General features: G+C 33.8%; 2 protein-coding genes across 8 annotated transcripts in view; one reads left to right on the forward strand and one right to left on the reverse strand.

Annotated features, from left to right (window-relative positions):
- LOC134256529 (myocyte-specific enhancer factor 2C-like) overlaps positions 1–16,332 on the forward strand; it is a 47,783-nt gene extending 31,451 nt beyond the window's left edge. For 4 of the 7 annotated variants that reach the window (XM_062739198.1, XM_062739199.1, XM_062739201.1 and 1 more), the window contains 8 exons: positions 7,039–7,171; positions 8,598–8,801; positions 11,790–11,939; positions 12,578–12,764; positions 12,944–13,128; positions 13,271–13,370; positions 13,543–13,699; positions 13,934–16,332. In XM_062739198.1, coding sequence (XP_062595182.1) covers positions 7,118–7,171; positions 8,598–8,801; positions 11,790–11,939; positions 12,578–12,764; positions 12,944–13,128; positions 13,271–13,370; positions 13,543–13,699; positions 13,934–14,213 — 1,317 coding nt within the window. In that variant the 5' untranslated portion in view covers positions 7,039–7,117 and the 3' untranslated portion in view covers positions 14,214–16,332. Of the gene's footprint in view, positions 1–322; positions 440–920; positions 940–5,398; positions 5,548–7,038; positions 7,172–8,597; positions 8,802–11,789; positions 11,940–12,577; positions 12,765–12,943; positions 13,129–13,270; positions 13,371–13,542; positions 13,700–13,933 lie in introns of those variants that run through there. The other 3 variants (XM_062739196.1, XM_062739203.1, XM_062739197.1) reach the window with 3 other exon arrangements.
- Positions 16,333–23,387: 7,055 nt separating this feature from the next.
- Positions 23,388–26,594, reverse strand: LOC134256558 (frataxin, mitochondrial-like). The gene is made up of 5 exons (XM_062739243.1): positions 26,447–26,594; positions 26,034–26,128; positions 25,258–25,378; positions 24,292–24,389; positions 23,388–23,796 (listed from the first exon to the last, which is right to left on the reverse strand). The coding sequence occupies exons 1-5, from the start codon at positions 26,588–26,590 to the stop codon at positions 23,643–23,645; spliced, it is 612 nt and encodes a 203-aa protein (XP_062595227.1). The 5' UTR covers positions 26,591–26,594; the 3' UTR covers positions 23,388–23,642.
- Between the last annotated feature and the right edge of the window lie 160 nt (positions 26,595–26,754).

Here is a 26,754-nt window from a genome sequence, read left to right on the forward strand (position 1 = left end):
ATTGTCTCCTAAATGTTTTGTCATTGTGTAATATAAATGAAATTAAGTGCCTCAAGAACTTGTACTGTTTTTCCCTGTAATAATTTTATGCTAATGTTATTGAAATTTGGTCTCGGTGTATTAATTATTCCAAATTGAAATTTATACCATTTTAAATATATAACAAAATGCATTAATGTTTTCTGATTAAGAAGTCATTATGGATGAATATAACAGTGACACATATTTTAGCATTGTTAATTAATCTGACATTAGAGTGAAGGAGAAGGGGTTTTTTGTGCTCGAGCGGACTTACGGGCGGCTGTGGTCTTAGCGAGGGTTGACAGGGAGACGGCTCCGTTACACCTTCCTACAGCTCTTCACTTTCTTGTGAAATATTTTTTTTGTCTCTCAGTGGTATGAGATATGTACAGGTCTCAGATAGTATAGCCCAGGACAGGTAAGAGAATATTTCAGTTATTTTATTTCTCTCCAACCGTTAATTGCTAGATGTCGATATGTTTTTAATTAAAAGGGACAAATTCATGAGAAAGTTGCGTAGATTTATTAAGTTTTTTGGGGGGTTATGGGTCATTTTATAGCTACTGTTATGCCTCAAAAGTATACAAGAAACACCAGTTATGATATAGATGGGCAGTCAGCTGTGAAGAAATTACTTGGCAAATATACAATCATAAATCTTGGTCACTGAAGATCGGACTTCTTATTTTAGTAACACGGGCTATTTTTAGCTCTTTGAGGTCTATACTTAGGTGACTAGGGACTGCATAGTGTCTTTTCTGTCCCTGAAATCTCTGGGGATTTAAATATTTTACATACATGTTTTGTTGATAATGATCTCGGATATTATTAATTGGTCGGAATGGTTTAGGACTGCGATGCGTCTGTCCGTGCGTTTTACCGGCTAATTATTAGTCCACTTTAGCTGCTCCGAGACAGGTATGATAGATATTTTGTTTGATGTGTCATTTAGGGGAAAATGTTCTTCAAAATATTGGAGTATTTGTGTTTGACATTTATGTTTATAGATGCACCACTTTGACTCCTCGTTTTGGTACAAATATCTGTTAGAGTTTGGGATAGAATAAATCTTTGTGTGACATGTATTTATGTAGAGTTCGGGAAGTGTACCTTATCTTTCATTGGTCATACTAAAGTTACACGATCACATTCTTTGTGCAAGAATTCAATGCATTTTGTTTTGTAGATGATGACCATCAATTTAATCGGCCATGCTAGAATGTCATACAAGCTAAAACACAGATAGTTTGTACAGATAAGGGCTGTTTTCTATTTCAAAAAGTTCATATATGAACTTGAAAGAGATTGTTCTGCTAGATAAAGATTGTTAAGATGAGAGTTTCTTCTCAGACTCAGTCCTATTATTATTATAGTTCCCACATTATACCTACATGATAGAAAAACCTACCAGCCACCGCCAAGGATGTGTTTAATAAGATATATAACTCCCTAGTTATGTCAGCTTACAAAATCCTGAGCCAAAGAATCCTTTGGTGTGCATAATGCTGAAATCTCAGTGTGCAAAGGCCCATCAAGGAAGAAGATTTATTTTACTGTCGCTCATTTTATAAAATATAAATGAAACTTCGAGTTATTGTATTGATCACTAGGAGAGAAAAGTCAGATACACAGTGAGCCTAGAGCTCTGAATTTTTATCTCTATTTCAAGGTCAAAGAAGCAATGTCTTGTTAATTGTTTAATGATTAGTCTGTCCTCTAATGTTTTTTTCATTATCAGTATATCACTTTATCAAGGCATCCCTTTGAAAAGTAATTATACAAGTACACAAGAGGCAAAATTGTAATGGATTCATTTTGTTTCCAATTTACACAAATTTATTTTGTTTGTCATACTGGTATTTCTTATTGAAAATCTAAAGTACGGAAGCCCAGGAGAAAAGGGTTTAGGAAATAAGATGTGAATATCAGTCACTACGGTGTATAGCTACTTAAGAAGATATGAACAAATATCCGTATTTGTAGAAGATTAGGCATTTATCATGTTTAAAAATGCAAGTTTATCACAGTTTTCCACTTCAAAAATATCAACTGATTTGATTTATGAGGACAGAAAAAGTGCCGACAGACATTGGACAAAACGATGCAAAATTTTGTTGTCAGTAGTTGTTGATTTTTTTTATTTTATCAAATTTGGCATCTGTATTTCCTGAGGGGTGGGGCCAAAACCATAATATGCTTTTTTCTGGACATCAAGCAGTCAAATTCTATGTCCTCTACCAAAATTGTGAAAATCAGTTTATTTTTGAAAATGCATGTCTTCTTCCTGCATGTTTTTCTTACCAAAATTGTGAATTTTATGGCCCCAGGGGTTCTGGTAATACGGTGGGGCTCTACTGATTATATATGAAAATACATGATTTCTTTGAAAATCTTTTCTCTGCCCCTGGGTATTAAATAAACTAACTAAGTGCATATATTTATGCCTCTACCAAAATTGAAAATCAGAGTTCTGGTAGCTGATTATATAGTGAAAATATTTATACAATAGCTCTAGGTATTAAATAAACTAACTTTTTTGATAATCAAATATATTTGTCTTCTATTGATTATATAGTGAAAATACATAATTGTGGTTTAGCACCTTTATATTTATTGCAACTCATTTTGGATATATATGTTTGTATTTATAAAACATTTAAGTGATAGGCAATGGTATTTTTGTTACACAAGGAAAGACTGAATATTAGGTTTGCTTTTTTGTACCTTGTGTAGCAGTACCCCTAGGTGATCATGAATAATTCATGAATTTCCTTGAATTTTTAGAATTTCTATCTGAGTAACTCAGGTGGTCATTCTCTCACTTCGTGTGTTAACATTTGAAGATTTTACTTCTTTGAAACCACTGAACCAATTTCAACAAATTTAATATAAGCATTATGGAAAATAAACAAACCTTGAAAATAAAATTACTGCAATCTTTAAAAATTTTCACATCAAAGGCAAACTGTTGGTGAATGTTATTGAGTCCTCTACCAAAATTGTGTCATTCAATGGAATTTATGTGAAAATGCATTTTTTTTGAAAAGCAAAGCAATCAGTCTCCTGAAAAAATGCCTCTGGTATTTGTTATGATTATATAGTGAAAATGCATTTATTCTTTGAAAACCTTGAGTAAAATCCTACTAAGTACATTGTTATGATGAGCAAGATTCCTCTTCCAAAATTTTTTCTTCCAGGGGTTCTGGTGTTTCATTACTTGAAAATGCACTTTGAAAATCTTCTTCTCTGTCTGGGTATTAAATTGGTTATAAAGTGCCTCCTATACAAATATGAATTTTATGGCCCCAGGGTCAGGGGTTTTGGTGTTAGGGTGCGGCTCTGTTGATTATATAGTAAAAATACATTAATTCTTTGAAAATATTTTCCTTTGCTTCTGGGTTTTATGCCAATGATCCAAGTATATATATATTTATGATGAAGAAAGGTGCATCTAGTAAAGTGGTTTTTTTGCCCCCTGGGTCAGAGTGGTGGTGGTAATATATAAATTATATGAAATCTGCTCTTTGGTATAAATTAACCATTTTATGATAAAAGTTGCAAAATTTTGAAATATGTGGCCCCTGGGTCAGTGGTTCCTTTGGTGTCAGGTGCACAACTGGGTAAAAGTGCATTTTCTCTTTGTTACTTTGATCTACCTCTGGTTATTAATAAATTAAGCACTAAGTTTATAATTTTGATAAAAAAATTGTGAATTGTGAATTTCATAAAACAAATTTAATTGTTTGAAAGTTGTTACAAAATACTCAGGTGACCTATAAGGCCCGTGGGCCTCTTGTTTTATTTTTATCATGGCTCTGTTTTTCCCAATAATATGCTTTTTTTCTTGATTTTATGAATTGAAAATCAGTTTATTTTTATCATGTCCCTGCATGTTTTTCTTATAATAATTATGTGCTTATTTTCTTGATTTTATGAATTGAAAATCAGATCCTAGCTGGTGTATTTATACAATAGTCCACTTTTTTGATAATCAATATATTTGTCTTCAAGTGATAATTGTGGTTTAGCACATATTTTTGCAACTCATTTTGGATATATATGTTTGTAAAAGTGATAATGGTATTTTTTTACACAAGGAAAGACATTAGGTTTCTTTTGTCTCTAGCTCTAGAGATGTATAGTTCTATCATGGTCATTCTCTCACTTCTTGGGTACCTAGAATAAGTGTACATTTGGAAAGCTTATGGAAAATAAACAAACCTTGAAAATAACACAATATTTTCATTTACAGTTTTATTACATGTATTCAATGGAATTTTTTTTTTTAGCAAAGCAATCACCAGAAATGCCTCTTGTTATGAGTAGGATTTGACCTTGTAAAATCCTACTAAATTGGATATTTTTTCTTCCATTCATTACTTGTGCACTTTTAAAGTCTTTAAATTGGTAAAGTGAAGTAGATTCTTTCATTGCATTTTTCCTCCTAGACAAACCATGGCTTTTTTCCAGTTAATATACAAATTACATTATAGAGGGAAAAAAACCAAGTGATATGTAAAAATCAAAGAATTTTGACAAATAATGATAAAAAATCATGAATAAAACATGATTATACATTCATCAATATAATTTGGATATTGCTATTTAATTTGCTTTTTATCAATCAGACGTTAATTAAATGCATGTATTCAGACACTTTTATGAATGACTATATAGAGAAATAATCAAAAATGGTTTACCTAAAATAAATTTGCATTAACTTTTAAGTCCCTGATTGATGTGTCATTGAGAGGTAATTTTTTTGTGGTAGAGTTTATCTTTCCCTTTAAATTAGGTTAACTGATCCAAAAGTCTTGAGCTAACTTTCTAATCATTTCAGGTTTTTCACATTTTTCAAAACTGATCAGCAATGCTTTGTAAATTTTAGCTGTTTTATAAATTATTTATGATAAATCATATAATTATTAAAATTGTGATTTCCAGTCAAAGGTATTTTTTCTTTGGTAAATTGCCTATACATGGCTGAGAATGATTTCACATTTATTAATCAGAAATTAGGGCAGGCCATAACAATAATGTAATAATCACAGCAGGTGTTTGTGATGGGCATTACAGGAGGCAGGTCAACAATCAAGTGTCCCTCCCAGGTGCCTAGCTCAGTGTAGGTCCCCACAGAAAACCTCCATGCCAGGTAGAAAATCACAGGTTCACTATTGCCCACATGAGTTTATCAGCGCAGGGCAGATAAAAACTTCCCCGGTGTGTTTATCAGTGTTGTAGCATATGGGTCATGAGTTAGACAGGTCTGCCCACTCCGAGACTAGTGTCGCCTCACAGCTGCAGAAACTCAGGCCCCGACCTCAGTACTTCTTCTCTGCCAATGGGATAAACTAGGTTTTAACTTTAAGTGATTAAATGATTGTAACTTGTATTTTTTTTCCTTGTGTTGTCATCTGCAAGTGTGTGTGGGTTCTAAAGAGCAAGAACTAGGAATTGGTTTCCTCATGATTTCTGGATTTTTTGGATAATTTTTGGATGAGCTCGGATATTAAGATAAATGACTGAGTAAGTCTTCCCTGTTTCTGTCTTCTTGTTTATAAGTCTAGTGTAACTCCAAGGCTCTATGACATTAACCAATTTTTTTTCTTTTGTACTCTAATTATAAAATCCAATATTTTGTGAACTTATCTGAGGACAACTTTGAAAAATAAAACACTAGAGAGAGAGATCGATAAATTATTTAAGGTCCCATGTTATTGTCAGAAGGCAATCCACATACATTTAAGACCTAATCAATAGGATTGTTGAATTAATGATAGATAAACAGTATTTTTGCCAATGTTAAGCAGACTTTTTCCGCAGCGAAAGAGTCAAGCCGCAGGAGTGCAGGGAGATTGTGTTCTCTCAGCTAAATAATCTGACGATAAGAAGAATACATTCTGTTTGATCAGGCTCTGGTTAAGATTTGTTTAATCAATGTCACGTAAATTAGTTATGTGAAAAAAAATATATGTAGTTCAAGTTATGTACCATTGGAATTATATAAACTATTCCGTGTTAGGGTTTCAGTTTTGACTTTTGAGAGTTATATAAGTGATGGAATTTTTTGGTTAGGTACAGGTATATATAGGGCTTAAAATTTTTAAGTCATGATTAACTGCAATTATTGTCAAGGTGGAGCTGGAAATTGATGATAAACGGAGCGATAATGAAAGTTCTAGAGAGCAGATGCATAAAAAGGACCATAACTCCAGCCCTGTCCAAAATAAAGATGTCCTATTACCACACTTATGTCTGATCCATCATCAGGGAGACAGCTTTAAACATTAATTAGTGCCCCACCTGTTAATGACCCTTACATATTGCCCTTTTTGTGTTCCTAACCCTCTATTTTACAAGGATTTTTTTTTTTTGACTGGGAAAATGATGGATTACTTTCTACATGTATGGCTTCAGAAATTGTCACAAACAAAAAAGGAGTAAGTCACTGTAAACCGATGATATCAACATCAAATGTTTTCGCTATGAAAACGACAATTGTCCTATAAAAATAAAAAGATACTTTTTAGAATTTTGTGATTTATGTGGCACATGCACTCAATTGAAGAACCTTGAACTTGCATGAATTAATGCTTATAGGTTAGACTAGCTTTGTACATTTTGATGTGAAAGTGGATCAAAGCAAGCAGCAATTAATTGGTATGCGAGTAAACAGGCTTGTGTTTCAACATAAATGACAAAAGCATTGTATAAAGTGTAAGATCAATAAAGTGACGCAAGTCCGTAATGAGTTTAGAAACCACCATAGCAGAAAGTAGATAATCTACAAGCATGCTGTTAGGTGCTAGGCTTCATCTATCCTCCGAGATGACATAAATTCTCAATCGAGGCCAGTCACTTTAGTCTCTTCGCATGCATGGTTTCGTCATCTTTTTCTTTGTACGTATATAATATAGATGTAAGTGAATGGTCTCCCTGTACAAGTCTAACATGGCTGTAATTTGAGAATTCTTCCTGTTTCTTGTGTGATCATTATTTTTTTTCTTTCTTTGACAGAGTTGTGTATAGATCAGGTGACAAAATAGAGGTGGCGACAGATTCCGGAATCAGAGGGGGCGGTAAGGTACCCGGGAAGATGGGCCGGAAAAAAATCCAAATCTCACGAATCGGGGATGAGCGAAATAGACAGGTAAGGGAAAACTTTACAATTGGAATATATATAGAATGGTTCTAAGACTGGGTATTTATTTTATTTTGATAAAATACCAAATAAAGTTAGAATTTCTGTTGATTCTGTATTCTATGCAAATTTCAAGATAACTAGATATTTTTTTTTTAATACTACCATATTATATAAATAGATAAGTAGGATTGGATATGAATGCAGCTCTATTTCTTCACAGATTGAAAGGAAAAGGGAATGTTGTAAATAAAAATTAAAAGGTTTTTTAAAAAAAAATGATTTGAAAGAATTACCTTTTACACATACCTAAAAATTATAATATTGTTTGAGAAATATTGCTTATTTTGTCCTATAGATACTTTAGAGAAAATATATTGTATTAACTTCGGTAATTGGTGTCATTGTGATAATATATAAATACAATAAGAGCCTAAAGAAGAGGCAATGACATCTGTAGAATTGGGGGGATTGAGTAGAGGAATTGGCCAGCCATTATGTAGGGCTAATTACCAGTGCACCTGTCTTCAGAGTGCAGGACCCCCAAACAAGCACCTGCAGGTTGCGTAATCCTCTCTGCGATGGCCAGAGACAATTGGGTTGACAGATGATGCCATGTCACTGAGAGACAGGCATTTGGTGATGGCAGAATTCGGTTTAGAGGGGGTGGCTACAATTCTGACAGCTCAGGCAAAAATTGTCTAAAATAATAGAAATTAGACTGTGGCTGATAAAATTCTGATTTGACAAAGGAATATTAGAATACAAAAAACTTTTCTTTAATTTGACTTTTTTGGTAAAATGAAACATTAAGCTTTTCATAATGTGTGTAAAGTTGTTATTAAAAAGTCCATCTGAACTGATAAAAGACCGATATGATAGATTGACTGATTTGATACATGTAGTAGGATTTATCATTATAGGTCAACTGTAAACCTCTTCCTTTTATGTTTTAAATTGGTTGATTATCAGATAAAAGTATATGTGAATATTACGTGAAAGGAAATCAAATACATTTCATTATGATTACTTTGCAAATAAATATATCTAGGTAAATTTCCTGAACTAAATCTGTTAATTTGCTTTTGAATTGCGTTCATATAAGTCAAATTTTATAAAAGGCAATTCAGCATTACTTCAGACCGCAAGTATAAAATATTCAATTGGAGAGTTATCTTTCTTGTCAAAGATCATTTCACCTTAATAAGCATGGCATTTAAGGTCATGCATTTACATTTGCAATTTGTAACATTTAGGAATTTTTTTTTTAAAAGGGCATATGTCTTTGGAGAGCTATTTCAAGAAAAGGAATATTATTGATTAATTGTTTTTACCTTTACAAAGTATTAAAACAGTGCGTAGTTTTCCAAAATTAACCTTAATAATTTTACAGTCTGTTTCCTTTTTGACGTACATTTCTTTGATTAATCTTCAGGTTACCTTCACAAAAAGGAAATTTGGCCTGATGAAGAAAGCCTATGAGTTGAGTATCCTGTGTGATTGTGAGATTGCTCTCATCATATTCAACAGCGCTAACAAATTATTTCAGTACGCCAGTACTGACATGGACAACGTACTACTGAAGTACACCGAGTACAACGAACCTCATGAGAGTCGCACAAATAAAGACATCATAGAGGTAAATACGATATATTAATTTTTAACTGTACACAATATTTTCATAATAAAAATATCTATATCAAATATATGTACATAACATAACCAACATGGAAAAAAAATCTTGTTGATTTCATTGAAGTTACTGAAATGTTCCCACAAAAAAATATAAAACTTTCATTAGTCCATTTTTATATTTTATATAAATATGCCAATATATCGATATTACAAAATCATATTGCGATACGATATTTTTTGTCATTGTATTGCAATATATTGAAATATCGATATTATTGCCCAGCCCTAGGTAAATACATAAAATACACTCATATAAATATCCAAATATAGACATCATAGAGGTAAATACATAAAATATAAAATACGCTCATATAAATATCCAAATAAAGACATCATAGAAGTAAATTCGTAAAATACGCTCTTGTGAATATCCAAATAAAGATATGATAGAGGTAAATACGTAAAGTACGCTCAAATAAATATCCAAATAAAGACATCATTGAGATAAATAGGTAAAATATGCTTAAATATGCTTAAATCATAGAGGTAAATATGTAAAATGCCCTCATATAAATATACAAATAAAAACAGAGAGATAAATATGTAAAATACCCTCATATAAATATCATAAAGGTTAATAAGCAAAATACGCTCTTGTAAATATCCAAATTAAGACATAGGTAAATACGTAAAATATCCTCATATATTATATAACTTTGTGAAATCCGATAATCTGATTGGTCAATATGAAGTACTTATTTTTTAATAACGACTGCTGAAAGCGAATAATGACTCACACGAGCTGCCTCGTTTTCACTTTCGCTTTAGACAAACATGGAAGTTCGCAAGTTGTAACAAGACAAATTTAAAAGAATAGTAAGAATTGATAATATAAAACAATTAAAGAATATCTGTCAACATTTTTCGGGAATACTTAACACATACCATTTCATGGAAACTTTTCCACTCGGCGAGCAGAGTTTTGACGCTGTTTACGCGATTACGGAGACTAAAGAAAATAAAGACAAGATTGTATCTTATCTTAGAAGACATAGGTATTTATATTTTGTGAGTGCATTTCCTCTGCAAGTGTAAACGAGTGCGATTCTCAGTCTGGGGAGGGGGTATTCTGTGTTATTCGGAGATAGATATACTGGCAAGCGTTATTATTATGATATGGGTTAAAATTTATTACCGAAACAATTTCCTCTGAGTGATATTCAATGAATTCTGAAACATTTACATTCAACTTATTTATGGTTAATACTATCTCTGTAAACATAAGGAAGATATAGTTACATTGTACTAAAAAATTTTGGAAATTATTATTTATATAATATAATAAATATGGACTATCCATTTATAAAATTACCTCAGATACATGAAGTAGCCCGAGGTTGATATACTACATGTATCTTCGGTAAATATCATCCCTCATATAAATATCCAAATTTGTATAATAAATATCCAAATAAAGACATTATAGAGGGAAATCCCTAAAATACGCTCACATAATTATCTCTTTTATAAGATATAATTTTTAGCTATGTTAGACAAAAATATGTGCCTAGGTTTAAGTTTGTTTGTGTTTTGTTTAACGTCCTTTTTGAGAATTTTTCTCTCATATGGAGATGTGCCTGGGTTTAAGTCAATAGGCTAGTAAGATACATTAGTATTTTTATGCAGTAAAGATGAAAGAATTGTTGCTGACATTTTAAAGTGAAAATACCAAGAACTTGACCTTTAATTTTTGTTCTTTGGTGCAAATTAACATCTTTTTTAATTTCTGAAATTTAATTTTACTGAAATGTCACCTTTACAGATACAAGTTTTTTTCTCATGGAAAATATTTATCATCCAGATCTAAATTATTCTGTATGTATTATTTCATTTCTGGACCATAAAAATAAATTGTTTGTGGTTTTTAGAAAGGGTAGTTGTTTAATTTAATGAACCTTTGACCATTAAGTACTGAAGGTAAAAATATACATTGTCAAAATTATTTTAATTCAAATGGGAATAAAATACAATTAAGTAAAAAGGATATACCGGTATATTGATGAATTTAGTCTGATGGCTGCCTTCAATGTAAAGTGCAAACTCAGACCGCGTCGCTGGTTTGATGCATTTTAACTCGTTATCTTCCCCCTCTGTAAGTTGTGGGAGTCATTCGTCAATGATGAAACAACATTGGCAGGTCACAATCAATACCACATTAAAGAGAAACTTTGTCAGTCAATTTAAACAAATATTAGTGCAGGTAAGCTTTGAAAAGTCAGTAAACATTTGCAGAGCATAGGCAAGATACCCAGCCCACAAATTGGGCCTAATGTCAAAACGGGGAATTGTAAAACACTTTTCCAAATTGTGTTTATTTGCCCTGAAAAATATAAAGAGTGTTTGTTGTCATTAGATACCATTAAGTTAAAGATTTGATACTACCTGTACATATTCAGGTGAGCAATGAACTTATTTCTTCAAAAACAGGAAATTTACCTTTTGAGGCTTTGAAACAATTCTTAATTAATTTTCAAAATGCCTTGTATGGAATTGTCAGAACTGAACTCATAACTAGGTATAAATTGGTTTCTGCATGGAGACATTTTGTCTGTGCCTTTAATTCAAAATGTCAAATGCATGTGAATTTTTAAGAGACATTTATGAAAAATGTTTTCTTAGCCTTGGAAGTATAAAGAAGAATCTTCGTCAATTTCGTATTCATTTTATTCTAAAAATAGACCAAACAAATTGTTCGAGAATAAACCTTCACAAAATGTGGGACAAGTTTTGACATCATCACATTCACAAGGATGCAGAGATAAAACCCCCTTAATTTTTTCAGTTTTAGTTCCTATCATTTTTTCCATATAATTAATTACAATTTGACATACCTGTCATTTTTTTTACACCAATTTCTGTCATTTTTTTGGAAAATTCTATGATGAATGTTAAATAATTAATAATGTTGCTAATGATGTCTCATGTCCTATAGGCACTGAACAAGAAGGAACACAAAGGCTGTGAGAGTCCAGACCCTGATGGGGACTTGTACAGTAATTCATTGACCTCAGAGGAGAAGTACAACAACCAGCACACCAACAGGATGCCAGAGGACTACCAGAGATATCCAAGTGTTCAAAGGGTAAGTCTGTCAATCTACCACAGATATCCAAGTGTTCAAAGGGTAAGTCTGTCAAACTACCAGAGATATCCAAGTGTTCAAAGGGTAAGTCTGTCAAACTACCACAGATATCCAAGTGTTCAAAGGGTAAGTCTGTCAAACTACCACAGATATCCAAGTGTTCAAAGGGTAAGTCTGCTAACATCTCAAAACTCAAAAGGTTAGACTTCCACAGCCTTAGGTAAAGTCACAATCTCAAAGGGTAAGGCTACCACAGCTTTAGGTAGTAAGTCTACCACAGTGTCAAAGGGTAAGGCAACCATAGACTTAGGTAGTAAGTCTACCACAGTGTCAAAGGATAAGGCAACCACAGCCTTAGGTAGTAAGTCTACCACAGTGTCAAAGGGCAAGGCAACCATAGACTTAACAAGTCTACCACAGTGTCAAAGGGTAAGGCAACCACAGACTTAACAAGTCTACCACAATCCCAAAGGGTAAGGCTTCCACAGTATTACTTCTGTAATGAATTCAAAGCATCAGTAATTATTTACTTAACAGTTATAGAACATCACCAACAATTTGTACATCCTCAAAGCAAATGTTGAACTTAAAAATAAATTTTGATGAATAGTTAAAATAATTCTCATTTTTATGAACAGAACATGTCACCCTACCCAGGACCTGGGATGCCTCCTGGCTTGACGTCTGGAATCCCCCTCCACAACTACATGAACCAGCCACTGTCAGGGCATGGGATGTCCCCCCAACCTCCCTCTCAGGTCAACTCAGGTCAAGGGCTTCTCCAGCCCCCTCCTGTACACCACAGTCCACGGCCAAACTCTACCGGTAAGTCCGTACACTACAGTAATGGCAAACTCAACGAGTAGGGAGAGATACTGTAATAAATCACTGAGAGATAGTTGTCAGAAACCTATTGGATGATTTACTAGTTCAACTCCTGCCTTGCTGCTTTAGGAAGAATTTTAGTATCTGTTATTAATTATGATCTGGGATCATCTTTGTAGGTGGAATGATAGAGATGAGTAGCCCATCACCTGCCCCCAATGGGTACCATCACAGAGCCTCCCCCTGCCCCTCCCCAGGAGCAATGGTCAACAGACAATCCAGACAGTCTCCTCCCTCTAGGGGGCCCCCCATGGGTCGCCCCATGATGAACTCACATGATGGAATGATGAGTCCAGATGTACAGGTAATGAACACGATTTTACCTACTCAATTGAGGGTATATACCCAATGTTTTACATTTACCAGTAATGACATATTCCATTAAAAGTTACAATGCCTGCAGCATGGTAGTTTCACGAAGTATACATTGAGTTTGTGTTTTGTAGGGACGTCCCAGTTCCTCACTATCAAATCCAGCAGTATCACTGACGACACCCAGTGTCCCTGGAAACAACTATCCGTCCCCGCTTCCTACATCGTATCACAGTAAGTAACGCTATAAATAGACCATTCCAGGAAATGTCAGACCAGTGGTGTCTTAAAAAAATTCTCTCAAAGACTTAGAAAAGTTTTACAAAAACATTTGTACATGTGATATTAATTGAAATAAAGAATTGACTTTTTAAAATATTTTCTTTTATTCCTCCTTCTTTTGTAGATGACTATAATGTTAACTCAGCAGACTTAACAGGTCACATGTCAAATTACAACCACTCACCCTGGAATAATGGTGGGGCTCACCACGGGGGATCTCTAACCTCAGGAATCCCTCCTGGAGGTGGGGGAGGGGTGCAGAATCTTCATGGAATGTCAGGGTAGGTTAATAAGATAAAGCATGTGAGAAATTAAGCCTCAGAAATAGAATAAAGGACATAGCTAAAACTTTGTTTTGAAAAAATAATTGACAAAAATTGTTGACAAATTGAAGAAATATGTAAATATGGCATCACTATTTCCACAAAATACACTCAAGTGAAAATGATGCAAAATGCACGTACATGTGTTGAAGGTTTTCTTTTTTTCCTTAAAGATTTTTGTTCTTTTTGTAGACCTGGACACCTCTCTCCATTAGCTGTAAATACAATGAATCAGAACGTACTGTCATCTATCAAAAGTGAGCCAATCTCCCCACCTCGCGAGTCAACAACCCCTTCCAATCACCACTCACTTCGACCCCTATCGTCCACAGGCCCTGGTCATTTATCACCAGTTCAGAATATAAATCACACACATAGTAACAGTTCGTCACCCACAGGAATATCACCCCACCCATTAGATTACGATGGACCACATCTAAAAAGACAGCGGGTGGCGGGGTGGCCCACCTAGTGAAAAGCCTTACGTGTAGTAGCTAGTGATTGATTAGTGAAAAGTGTTCTAGCTGTATTGACAGTTTATATATAATAAAGAACTTAATATATATATGTATGTTGGGGGGGATGGACTGTGGACTAGATATACACAGGACTAAATGTTGCAGAAAAATGTGATTGTGCCTTCATTGTTTCCAAACACTCCATTGTAAATAAAGCCCTCATCACCGTTTTTATCATCATCATCACCATAAAGGACTGCAAAGCATTGGGCCTCTAGGACAAGACAACAGGCCGCTGCATTTAAAACAAGCACAGACATTTTTTATCTGGTCATTTCATGCTATTGTGCAGCTTCATTTCTATTCCCTTGTGCCAGAATTTAAAGTGAACTTGCTTGCAAACCATTACAACACACCTTTTTTGTGACCATTGTACTACATCGTTTTTTTTTTTTTTTTTTGTAAGATTGTCAATATTATTCCCCACACTTAAGAAAATTTTTGCCATATCTGTAAGTTATGTTATTTGTATATGTATATTTCTTCTAAAAAGTAAGGAATTGTCATCTTAAAGCCACTTTTTTCTGAATTTTTTTCCTTGAAAACTCTAGTATGGGATACAGTTTCTAGGAAGTTGCACTTTACGATGGATGACTAGGAATTTTGAAATCTATGATTTCACTTGTCAGGATGTAAATTATTGATGTAAACAATTCCTACTTATACTGATATATAAATATATATTTAGATTTGAAGTAACTGTCCTACAAGCTGGTCTTGTGCTCTTGTAAATTATGTATGATACTAAATGTTTTGTTATGACAGCTGGGCTAAGTTAAATTTTGTAGGGAAAAAAAGGAGAAAAATACAGTCAAACCGTATTATCTCAAAATCTTGAAAATAAGGTTAATAATGTGGTTCATTACATTAAAAAAAATCGAATATTTTTATCTCCGTTAACATATCCATGATGTTCTAAATATCAATGTTTAATATACCAAAGTTCAACTGTAATGTATCGATCAACATAAAACTCTTCTATTTTGTGGTCCCTGGTTTGACCTTGAACAGGTGTGACCTTGACCTGAAGCACATCGCTGAAATATTTTCTAGCATGCGACAATAGATGTCATGAAGTGGCCTTTTTTGTAGAACTTTATGTATAAAAGTTTCACTTTGCAAATTAAAACCGGTGGTTTTTCTTCTCCTGTCACCCTAAATATGATTTTCATCCATAAATAAAACAAAGATCTGTTCTCTGAGACACACCTGTTTTTATTATTTTTGCCTTATATTTCTGATTTTACCAAACCCTACAGTTGTACAAATTAGCCTGCCTTTATCGATGAAAGTGCTGAGTGAAGAAATTCAGTTGACAAAAAAAAAAAAATCAAAATATTTGTTTCGTTATGTTTATTAAATATGTGTATTTCTATTTGTAACAATATTTTTCTTTATATAAAGTATGGACTTTTTCAGCAGCATGAATGGCATTTTATAACACCAAATTTTATACTTTAACATAACATATGGCATGAGGAGTTTTTTTTAAAACCACGAGAAAACATTTTTAATGAAGTCTTACTTTCATCAACATATAGGGAAGTTTATCAAATGTATACCCTAATATTTTGTCACATATTTTGAAAATTTTATACACAAAATTACACCACTGTGCACAATAAATAATGAATTACTATAGAATTGCAGGTGTTTATTTACATGTCAGATATTGTAAATTCTATTTACATGAGAGCAGACATTTACTTCTTTGATATGACCATAAAGATTTCCAGAATATGTAATGGAATTGTTTACAGATACAGAAAGTATTTAACCTATGTGTCTGACAGTATTTTTGTCGTTTACTTTTTCTAGTCTCTTTTGTAACATTAGTGCTAATGGTACTTACCAAAACAAGAAAAAAACTTACAAGAACTTGTATTGTTGAATTTTGTTTTTTGACCCATAGTGATCTCTAGCTGATCAGTGTCTTGTGTTTGTGCTATTTGAAATCAAATATGAGCCTATAATTAAAACATTCTAGAGATCTCTTACCAATTTGTTTGATAAATGATATTGTTATGGCTTTATTATGCATATTTCTGGTCAATAAAATTGTTGTAACAGAAATTTCATTTTGTTTTTTAGCTCACCTGAGCCGAAGGCTCAAGTGAGCTTTTCTGATCACATTTTGTCCGTCGTCCATCCATCTGTCTGTCCGTAAACTTTTCACATTTTCGACTTCTTCTCAAGAACCACTGGGCCAATTTTGACCAAACTTAGTACAAAGCATCCTTGGGTGAAGGGGAATCTAAATTGTTAAAATGAAGGGACATATCCCCTCGCAAGGGGAGATAATCAAGAAAAGACAAAAATAGGGTTGGGTCATTAAAAAATCTTCTTCTCAAGAACCACTGGGCCAGTAAAGCTAAAACTTATGTGGAAGCATCCTGGGGTAGTTTAGATTTTAAATTGTTCAAATCATGACCCCCGGGGGAAGGGCGGGGCCACAATGGGGAATCAAAGTTTTATATAGAAATATATAGGAAAAATCTTTGAAAATCTTCTTCTCAAGAACCAATGGGCCAGAAAAGCTGAAACTTATGTGGAAGCATTCTGGTATAGTGTAGATTCTAAATTGTTCAAATCATGACCCCAGGGGGAAGGGCGGGGCCACATTGGGGAATCAAAGTTTTATATAGAAATATATAGGAAAAATCTTTGAAAATCTTCTTCTCAAGAACCACTGGGCCAGAAAAGCTGAAACTTATGTGGAAGCATCCTGGTATAGTGTAGATTCTAAATTGTTCAAATCATGACCCCCGGGGGAAGGGCGGGGCCACAATGGGGAATCAAATTTTTATACAGAAATATATAGGAAAAATCTTTGAAAATCTTCTTCTCAAGAACCACTGGGCCAGAAAAGCTGAAACTTATGTGGAAGCATCCTGGTATAGTGTAGATTCTAAATTGTTCAAATAATGACCCCCGGGGGAAGGGCGGGGCCACAATGGGGAATCAAAGTTTTATATAGAAATATATAGGAAAAATCTTTAAAAATCTTCTTCTCAAGAACCACTGGGCCAGAAAAGCTGAAACTTATGTGGAAACATCCTGGTATAATGTAGATTCTAAATTGTTCAAATCATAACCCCCGGGGGAAGGGCGGGGCCACAATGGGGAATCAAATTTTTACATAGAAAGATATAGGAAAAATCTTTGAAAATCTTCTTCTCAAGAACCAATGGGCCAGAAAAGCTGAAACTTATGTGGAAGCATCCTGGTATAATGTAGATTCTAAATTGTTCAAATCATGACCCCCGGGGGAAGGGCGGGGCCACAATGGGGAATCAAAGTTTTATATAGAAATATATAGGAAAAATCTTTGAAAATCTTCTTCTCAAGAACCACTGGGCCAGAAAAGCTGAAACTTATGTGGAAGCATCCTGGTATAATGTTGATTCTAAATTGTTCAAATAATGACCCTCGGGGGAAGGGCGGGGCCACAATGGGGAATCAAAGTTTTATATAGAAATATATACTAGGAAAAATCTTTAAAAATCTTCTTCTCAAGAACCACTGGGCCAGAAAAAGTGAAGCTTATGTGGAAGCATTTTTGGGTAGTGTAAATTCTAAATTGTAGGAATCATGACCCCCGGGGGAAGGGTGGGGCCATTATAGGGAATCAAAGTTTTACATAGAAATATATAGGAAAAATCTGAGAAAATCTTCTTCTCAAGAACCAATGGGCCAGAAAAGCTAAAACTTATGTGGAAGCATCCTGGGGTAGTGTAGATTTTAAATTGTTCAAATCATGAAGGGCGGGGCCACAATGGGGAATCAAAGTTTTATATAGAAATATATAGGAAAAATCTTTGAAAATCTTCTTCTCAAGAACCAATGGGCCAGAAAAGCTGAAACTTATGTGGAAGCATTCTGGTATAGTGTAGATTGATAGATTCTAAATTGTTCAAATCATGACCCCAGGGGGAAGGGCGGGGCCACATTGGGGAATCAAAGTTTTATATAGAAATATATAGGAAAAATCTTTGAAAATCTTCTTCTCAAGAACCACTGGGCCAGAAAAGCTGAAACTTATGTGGAAGCATCCTGGTATAGTGTAGATTCTAAATTGTTCAAATCATGACCCCCGGGGGAAGGGCGGGGCCACAATGGGGAATCAAATTTTTATATAGAAAGATATAGGAAAAATCTTTGAAAATCTTCTTCTCAAGAACCAATGGGCCAGAAAAGCTGAAACTTATGTGGAAGCATCCTGGTATAGTGTAGATTCTAAATTGTTCAAATAATGACCCCCGGGGGAAGGGCGGGGCCGCAATGGGGAATCAAAGTTTTATATAGAAATATATAGGAAAAATCTTTAAAAATCTTCTTCTCAAGAACCACTGGGCCAGAAAAGCTGAAACTTATGTGGAAACATCCTGGAATAATGTAGATTCTAAATTGTTCAAATCATAACCCCCGGGGGAAGGGCGGGGCCACAATGGGGAATCAAATTTTTACATAGAAAGATATAGGAAAAATCTTTGAAAATCTTCTTCTCAAGAACCAATGGGCCAGAAAAGCTGAAACTTATGTGGAAGCATCCTGGTATAATGTAGATTCTAAATTGTTCAAATCATGACCCCCGGGGGAAGGGCGGGGCCACAATGGGGAATCAAAGTTTTATATAGAAATATATAGGAAAAATCTTTGAAAATCTTCTTCTCAAGAACCACTGGGCCAGAAAAGCTGAAACTTATGTGGAAGCATCCTGGTATAATGTTGATTCTAAATTGTTCAAATAATGACCCTCGGGGGAAGGGCGGGGCCACAATGGGGAATCAAAGTTTTAAATAGAAATATATAGGAGAAATCTTTGAAAATCTTCTTCTCAAGAACCACCGGGCCAGAAAAAGTGAAGCTTATGTGGAAGCATTTTTGGGTAGTGTAAATTCTAAATTGTAGGAATCATGACCCCCGGGGGAAGGGTGGGGCCATTATAGGGAATCAAAGTTTTACATAGAAATATATAGGAAAAATCTGAGAAAATCTTCTTCTCAAGAACCAATGGGCCAGAAAAGCTAAAACTTATGTGGAAGCATCCTGGGGTAGTGTAGATTTTAAATTGTTCAAATCATGACCCCCGGGGGAAGGGCGGGGCCACAATGGGGAATCAAAGTTTTATATAGAAATATATAGGAAAAATCTTTGAAAATCTTCTTCTCAAGAACCAATGGGCCAGAAAAGCTGAAACTTATGTGGAAGCATTCTGGTATAGTGTAGATTCTAAATTGTTCAAATCATGACCCCAGGGGGAAGGGCGGGGCCACATTGGGGAATCAAAGTTTTATATAGAAATATATAGGAAAAATCTTTGAAAATCTTCTTCTCAAGAACCACTAGGCCAGAAAAGCTGAAACTTATGTGGAAGCATCCTGGTATAGTGTAGATTCTAAATTGTTCAAATCATGACCCCCGGGGGAAGGGCGGGGCCACGATGAGGAATCAAATTTTTATATAGAAATATATAGGAAAAATCTTTGAAAATCTTCTTCTCAAGAACCACTGGGCCAGAAAAGCTGAAACTTATGTGGAAGCATCCTGGTATAGTGTAGATTCTAAATTGTTCAAATAATGACCCCCGGGGGAAGGGCGGGGCCACAATGGGGAATCAAAGTTTTATATAGAAATATATAGGAAAAATCTTTAAAAATCTTCTTCTCAAGAACCACTGGGCCAGAAAAGCTGAAACTTATGTGGAAACATCCTTGGGTAGTGTAGATATTAAATTGTTAAAATCATGACCCCCGGGGGAAGGGCGGGGCCACAATGGGGAATCAAATTTTTACATAGAAAGATATAGGAAAAATCTTTGAAAATCTTCTTTAGAACCAATGGGCCAGAAAAGCTGAAACTTATGTGGAAGCATCCTGGTATAATGTAGATTCTAAATTGTTCAAATCATGACCCCCGGGGGAAGGGCGGGGCCACAATGGGGAATCAAAGTTTTATATAGAAATATATAGGAAAAATCTTTGAAAATCTTCTTCTCAAGAACCACTGGGCCAGAAAAGCTGAAACTTATGTGGAAGCATCCTGGTATAATGTTGATTCTAAATTGTTCAAATAATGACCCTCGGGGGAAGGGCGGGGCCACAATGGGGAATCAAAGTTTTATATAGAAATATATAGGAAAAATCTTTAAAAATCTTCTTCTCAAGAACCACTGGGCCAGAAAAAGTGAAGCTTATGTGGAAGCATTTTTGGGTAGTGTAAATTCTAAATTGTAGGAATCATGACCCCCGGGGGAAGGGTGGGGCCATTATAGGGAATCAAAGTTTTACATAGAAATATATAGGAAAAATCTTTGAAAATCTTCTTCTCAGGAACCACTGGGCCAAAAAAACTGAAACATATGTGCCCATGGAAAGTTCATGGGGTAGGGTAGATTTCAAAATGTCTAAATTATGATCAGTGGGGTAGGGTGGGGATGCATTATGTATAACAAGGGTGAAATCTGGTAAAGAATTGAATGGTCAAAGCTTCTCAGGTGAGCGATGTGGCCCATGGGCCTCTTGTAATTATTTGAGATTATTTTTAGGGTGTTGAAACAAGTTTTCACAATTTCAGCCATCAAAATGAGGCATCATGGTACCTCCCGAATATCCATTGATTTAATTCAAGACATGAAGAGCAACATGCACATTTCTTGTAAAATTCATTCAAACTTCTAGCATACCTGAAAGAATTCCAAATCTTGTGTTAAAATGATATAAAATATTACTACTGTAGATCACTTAATTTTCACGACACCTTATTTTCGCAAGATTGTCATTGACTTTTAATTAGTGAAACAAAATTTTCATGAATTGTGGTCATTGCTTTATATAATCTTAAAAGAATTCTATTATACGTGAGAATGAAATTTTCGCGAGCATACCGCCTCGCGTAATTACGCGAAAATAAAGTTCTCACGAATAAAAAGTGATTTACAGTATTAAAAAAATTGAATGAAAATTGCCACAATTCGATCTGCAATCTCTTACCATGCATAGGGGTATTTTGATCTGAAACTTAACTAAAATGTATTGGAGAATTGTATTTTACCTACCAAATTTACTCTGTTAAGCATCCAGGTTCTGAGATATTGTGAAAAGGGGCGGCTCTTGTTGAAATTAAATGAAATGGTTGTGTCAGAAGTAAATGAAGTTTTACCCTATCCATCATTAGTTTTGGGGGTAAAACAAATTGTTTAAGATTTTGTCAATGTTCATTGAACATATTCCAATTTTCAATCCATTTTGTATGTAGGTCTTATGGATATGGAAAACTCGGATGAGACCTATCTGCATAGTAGGGTCCCTTATATTTAACCAGAAAATACTCCAGAGGATTGTTTATAAGGGTAGGAGAGCTTAAAGAGAGAAGACAATATAAGATCATCAGATGCAAACTTTGTATGCAACTAAGGTTTCGTGTAAAATTCTAGTGTAACAAAATGTTACCAAGTAATCAAAAGATTTGCCTATCAAAGGAATTAATTTTACACCACCCATCCTAAATTCCATCAAAAATTGGGAATTTAAACCTATAATTCAAAGATGTTTTAATCATTTGCTAAGGTAATTTGAAATGGGACAGAAAAAATGTCTTGTCATAGCTAGATCATATTTATGCATTTATAATTAATAAATTTTGACATATTACTATAATGGGAAAGAAATGGCAAAATATTCTGTCTAGGAATCTAAGGAAAGGTCAAATTAATCACATTTCTTTCACCCAGTTAAACCACAACATTGATTTTACTAAATTTCAAATAAGATACTTGGTATTTGTATGTAAAATACAGACATGCATATGTTCTTTATCCCATCTTTCCATTTCTAAACAACATTTTATGGATACATTAAGTTATCCAGGAGGGATTATTCCAGAAAACCTCCATTATTTCCTTGTTCTTTCCAGCCCAGCTGATCAACAGGCTCAGTGGAAGGTCATGTGGTTTAATTCCTGTTTTGCACTCACTTCCTTCCCTGTCTTCAAATCTTGGAGATTAGTGAAGCCTGTTATGTAACTCAGGCACTTTTTTCAAAGTGTTCCTAAGCACTCTATACATAAAACATGAAGTAGTTTTATAAATAGAATGTGTTTGAAACAAGTGCACTATTGTTTTCAAGATTTAAGTAAAGATTTGTTTTTTATGAAATAAGTAAATAAATTTCCTTCTTATTTGTCTTGAAGCTGTCATATTTTATGTAGAGCTCAGTTACCACAATGGTTTCATGATATTCAGTATATTTCATTATTTCTTATATCCATATAGATCTCTTTGGTGTACATTAACAAAGCACATAAATCAGTGGTCTGTATATATATATATATATAGCATAATGCATTGCTCATGGGTCAGTATCACAGTATCATTGGTCTGTAGCATTTAGCATTGCTCAAGGCTCAATATATATTCTAGCATAGCAAATCTATGTGATCTGAATAATTCTACACCGCAGAGTATGTAGTGTGTATAGCATAGCTTATGGCAGAAATACCCAGTAACTATATAATCGACACACATTGACTTAGCACACATACCCAATCCTAGTATGTTTTCTGAGGTATGAATAAGAAAATGCATTGGATCAGTTAAATATAAAAATATTGCCTTTTAAAATCAAGCTCATATTAGTAGTGTATACAGTATGTGATTTTTTTTTGGGGGGGGGGGCATATACTTAAAAATGTCACATTAACAAACTTCAAATTTATAACTGTAAAGTATTCTTGCTGAAATACTTGGAGCCTAAATCATGACTTTTCTGTTTTGATTTTCAAAGCAGCTTGTTTCAGAGGAATGTGAGAAATGATCAATAGCTACCTGATGTAAGAGAGACAACTCATAATTATCATTCACTAAACCTCACAGCAATTTATCAAACACTTTATTTTTATAAATAAAAAAGTACTAGTAACATTTAATACTCATACAGAATATCACACAAATAAACAATTTGCAGCAATATCTTTGAAGTATTTGTGTACATCATGCAGTTTTAAATTGCATTTCTTCAATTAAACACAAAAGTATGTTCTGGAAAGTATGGCATTTGACAGTTGATTTCAATATAACAATTTGTATAACAATTTTAACAAGTGTTTACAAATGAATACTTTTGTAATGATTTACAATTATTATTTTACTTATAATTAAGAGACTGACACCATTATCCTGGAACATTAAAATCTCTGTGATAAACCCATGGTTGGTTAAATCTCTCCTAAAGTGAGACTAACTGAGGGTTTCCAACCATGTATTAAAGTGTTTGCTGATAAAAAATAGGGATACCTGTATAGAATACACTGCAATTATCCCTATAAAGTACAAAACAAAGTCTCAATTCATAATAATACATAATTATTTTTTCAAACTCTGGTGGCTAACTCTTTTTCCGAGATCCATAAGAACACGTGGTAAAGTCTATGGGGGTATCGAGAGCTTCGGACACTTCCTCCGACAGTAATTCATGCAGCGTCTGCGATGTCCGTGAGTAGACCCAGGTGTCATCAATAAAGTCATAGCGAAAAGGACCACTATTGATAACCAAAAATTTATAAATGAAATATGGCTGTCATGAACTGAATTTCTTTGTAAAATAATTTAAAAGATAATTCAACCCATCATTGCAAGAAACCCATCAGTGTACCCTATTATCACACACTGGAGAAAAATGTCTCGTCTTTGAAAGTTTTTAATAAGGATCAAAAGATATTCTTTTATCCTACCACTTATTTTAGCAAGACACAAATTTAGTGATTTGTCCATAAAAAATGGTATTTTATTTTTAGGGAGATGTAATTTTAGCAACTTTAAAATACTCACTGAAAAAGTTAGAAATAAAATGCAATGAAGCAATAATTATTGAATTTTAGTGATCATAGCACCCCCACTAATAATGCCAAAATTAATTTCTTGTTAAAATTCTGCCTATATAATATTACAATGTGTAAACAATTTTTTTTCTTTAATCTTACAGAAAGGCTGTATTTATGAGGGAATTAAGGGCTGAATTAATAAGATTAGCTCACCTGACAGGAGATGAGAGCCATATCTGTACATTACTAGGCTGCTTGTTGATGACATATGTACCAAACTTATCACTGATTTTTACTGTCAGCACACCACTCTAAAATAAAACGTTAAGTTTAAATGAAATCAGACATAATGAATTCAAAGAAGAAAGTTCACATTGGTCCATTTTTGGCCCTGTGAATTTCTGAAAAGTAAGAACTACTCAGTTTTAGTTGAAAATATGTTATATTTCACTTAGACCCTTTGTGACTTCATATCGAATAAAAATGACGTAATTTTTTTCTATTGTCTATGTATTATGATGAATTTCGTCATTTTCCTGAAAATTTCATTAAAAATGACCAAAAATTTAAGTTGTTTTTTAATATTTTGCATAGCCCCCAACCTCTGATCTAAAATGTTGAATTATATAATGAAAGAAATGTTTTAGAAGATTCTAATCCATGAAAGAATGGATCGCAGGCTGGGCTCAATTTTTATCAAAAGTTGAAGATGTTCAATTTCACCCATTTTCTTCAAAAATCAAGAACATTGCAGTTTCACAACGCCCGAGTTTCCAAACTTGGACTCTCATAGGAAATTTTTTTATAGGAAATGAAAGCACTAAGTCTCTACTTTATGTTGATGATCGAAATAGGACGTAAGGACTTGGTCAGTTAATTAGTATATTGACAGGGCCATTTTATGGAATACGTGAATCTACCTCTTTAAGGATGTTTCTGCTTCATCCTTCAAAGTGAACAGAGAATTTATATATAAAAATTTGTGCCAAATTTTGAGAAGAAATGGTATTTATATTTCAAGTTCACTTTTTAAAGAATGATTACAAACCACATCAAATCTTTTAAAAAAATTATGTGGAATTAATATACTGATATGAAGTGGGTTTTAGGATTACCAAAGAGTTAAACAATAAATATTCAATAAACTGTGACTTCAATAAACATGGCTGAAATGTTTACATTATATTGAGCATCATAATCTGAATCACATGGTGCTACTTCTGGAAGGTCCTCAAAAAACTCAGTCAGTGAATCCATAGTCTCATCTGCTACTGCATGATATTCTGACTCCGACAACTGGCTGATAATATACAAAAATAACAATACAATTTTATTCAACATATCAGACTAAGTACATTGACATTGATTTGGCAAATACATGATACTCAGGCAGACTTGCCATCAATCTAATTAAAATTAGACCTTTCATCTCGCTCTTTGTTTTCGATATGTCAAAGCGACATATCAAAAACGAAAAACAAACTTGCCATTGGCCAAAATAAAACACAAAAACAAACTGTTGAAAAGCACATTCTAGAATTCAGAGGCCCCCAAGTTTGATTCTTGGCCTCTTCTGTCACATTTTCTCCAATTCTGTCATAAATATTTAAAATAATAAATATCTTGTAACAGGCAAGATAAAATGTGATGGACTAGGTCAGGATTCAAACCCAGGTCCTCTTAATTACTAGTCTACCAACTGAACTTTTTGATAACTTGTGATCAAACTTGCCTGTTCACCAAATTCCTACCTCCTTATTTGAAGGCTTTTGTCTTTAATGAGACCAACCCAAGCTCTTCCCTGGCATCTTTCACCCATCATTTTCAAGGCAGGCCCACCACCCACCCACCATTTCCCGAATCACTAGTCAGGTGCTCTGCCAACTAATCTTTCTGGACAATAGCACTAGAACCTGCACGACTGCCCCAATATTATGGATTTAGAGTTTGCTTACCTTCTTAAAACTGATCCTGTGGAGAAATTTGCAGAGGGACATTTAAATGTGTAAGATGGGTTTAAACAATGACTGTAAGCAGAATTGTTGGCAACCTACAAGTGGAAAGATAAACCAATAATTAAAGCAGAAAATATTTATATAATTTAACATATGGATATACATGTCTATATGTCAGTGCTACAAATTACAATGTTATTTGCAAACTAAATAATAAAATTCAACTAATATTCAGCTTCTCTTCTTTTATTACTATATGAAAAATATGCTCTCTGATCTGATTTACTCAAAGGGTCACAGTGTAGTGTACACTCGTTTATAATTAGAGACACATAAATCAAAAAACATCTCAAGACTTGGAAATAAATTTTGAAAAATCGATGAAAAGATTTGAAAATGATGGAATTACTCACAAGTTTATTAGCTGAACGAAGTATATTACTAAATCGAACAATATTGATTAATTTAGATCTCATTATTCTAGATACACTGTCTTTGCAACCTTTTTGGAAAACTGACGGTTTTGCTTTTGGTTCTACTTTCACTTTCAATAACATCGGGCTCAAGATTTTCTTAAAAAAATGATCAGGGTAAAATAAGGTATTTATTCATATGGAAGAGGTAAATGTGATTTAATCAAAATTCCATGACTGATAAAAATGTGCCTTTCAATTAAATAAGCTCACATCTAACTTCTTTATTTTATCAAAGTTTCTATTTA

Source organism: Saccostrea cucullata, unplaced genomic scaffold, assembly GCF_032062105.1.
Source record: "Saccostrea cucullata isolate Sc308-1 unplaced genomic scaffold, CSIRO_AGI_Scuc_v1 ctg90, whole genome shotgun sequence".
Taxonomy (NCBI): domain Eukaryota; kingdom Metazoa; phylum Mollusca; class Bivalvia; order Ostreida; family Ostreidae; genus Saccostrea; species Saccostrea cuccullata.

Coding starts and splice junctions, on each gene's coding strand:
- LOC134256558 (XM_062739243.1), bottom strand. CDS start 26,590: ATGTTATTGAAAGTGAAAGTAGAACCAAAAGCAAAACCGTCAGTTTTC. Junction 25,379..26,033: donor ACAGGATCAGTTTTAAGAAG/GTAAGCAAACTC, acceptor GTATATTATCAG/CCAGTTGTCGGAGTCAGAAT. Junction 24,390..25,257: donor ATTATGATGCTCAATATAAT/GTAAACATTTCA, acceptor GTTTTATTTTAG/AGTGGTGTGCTGACAGTAAA.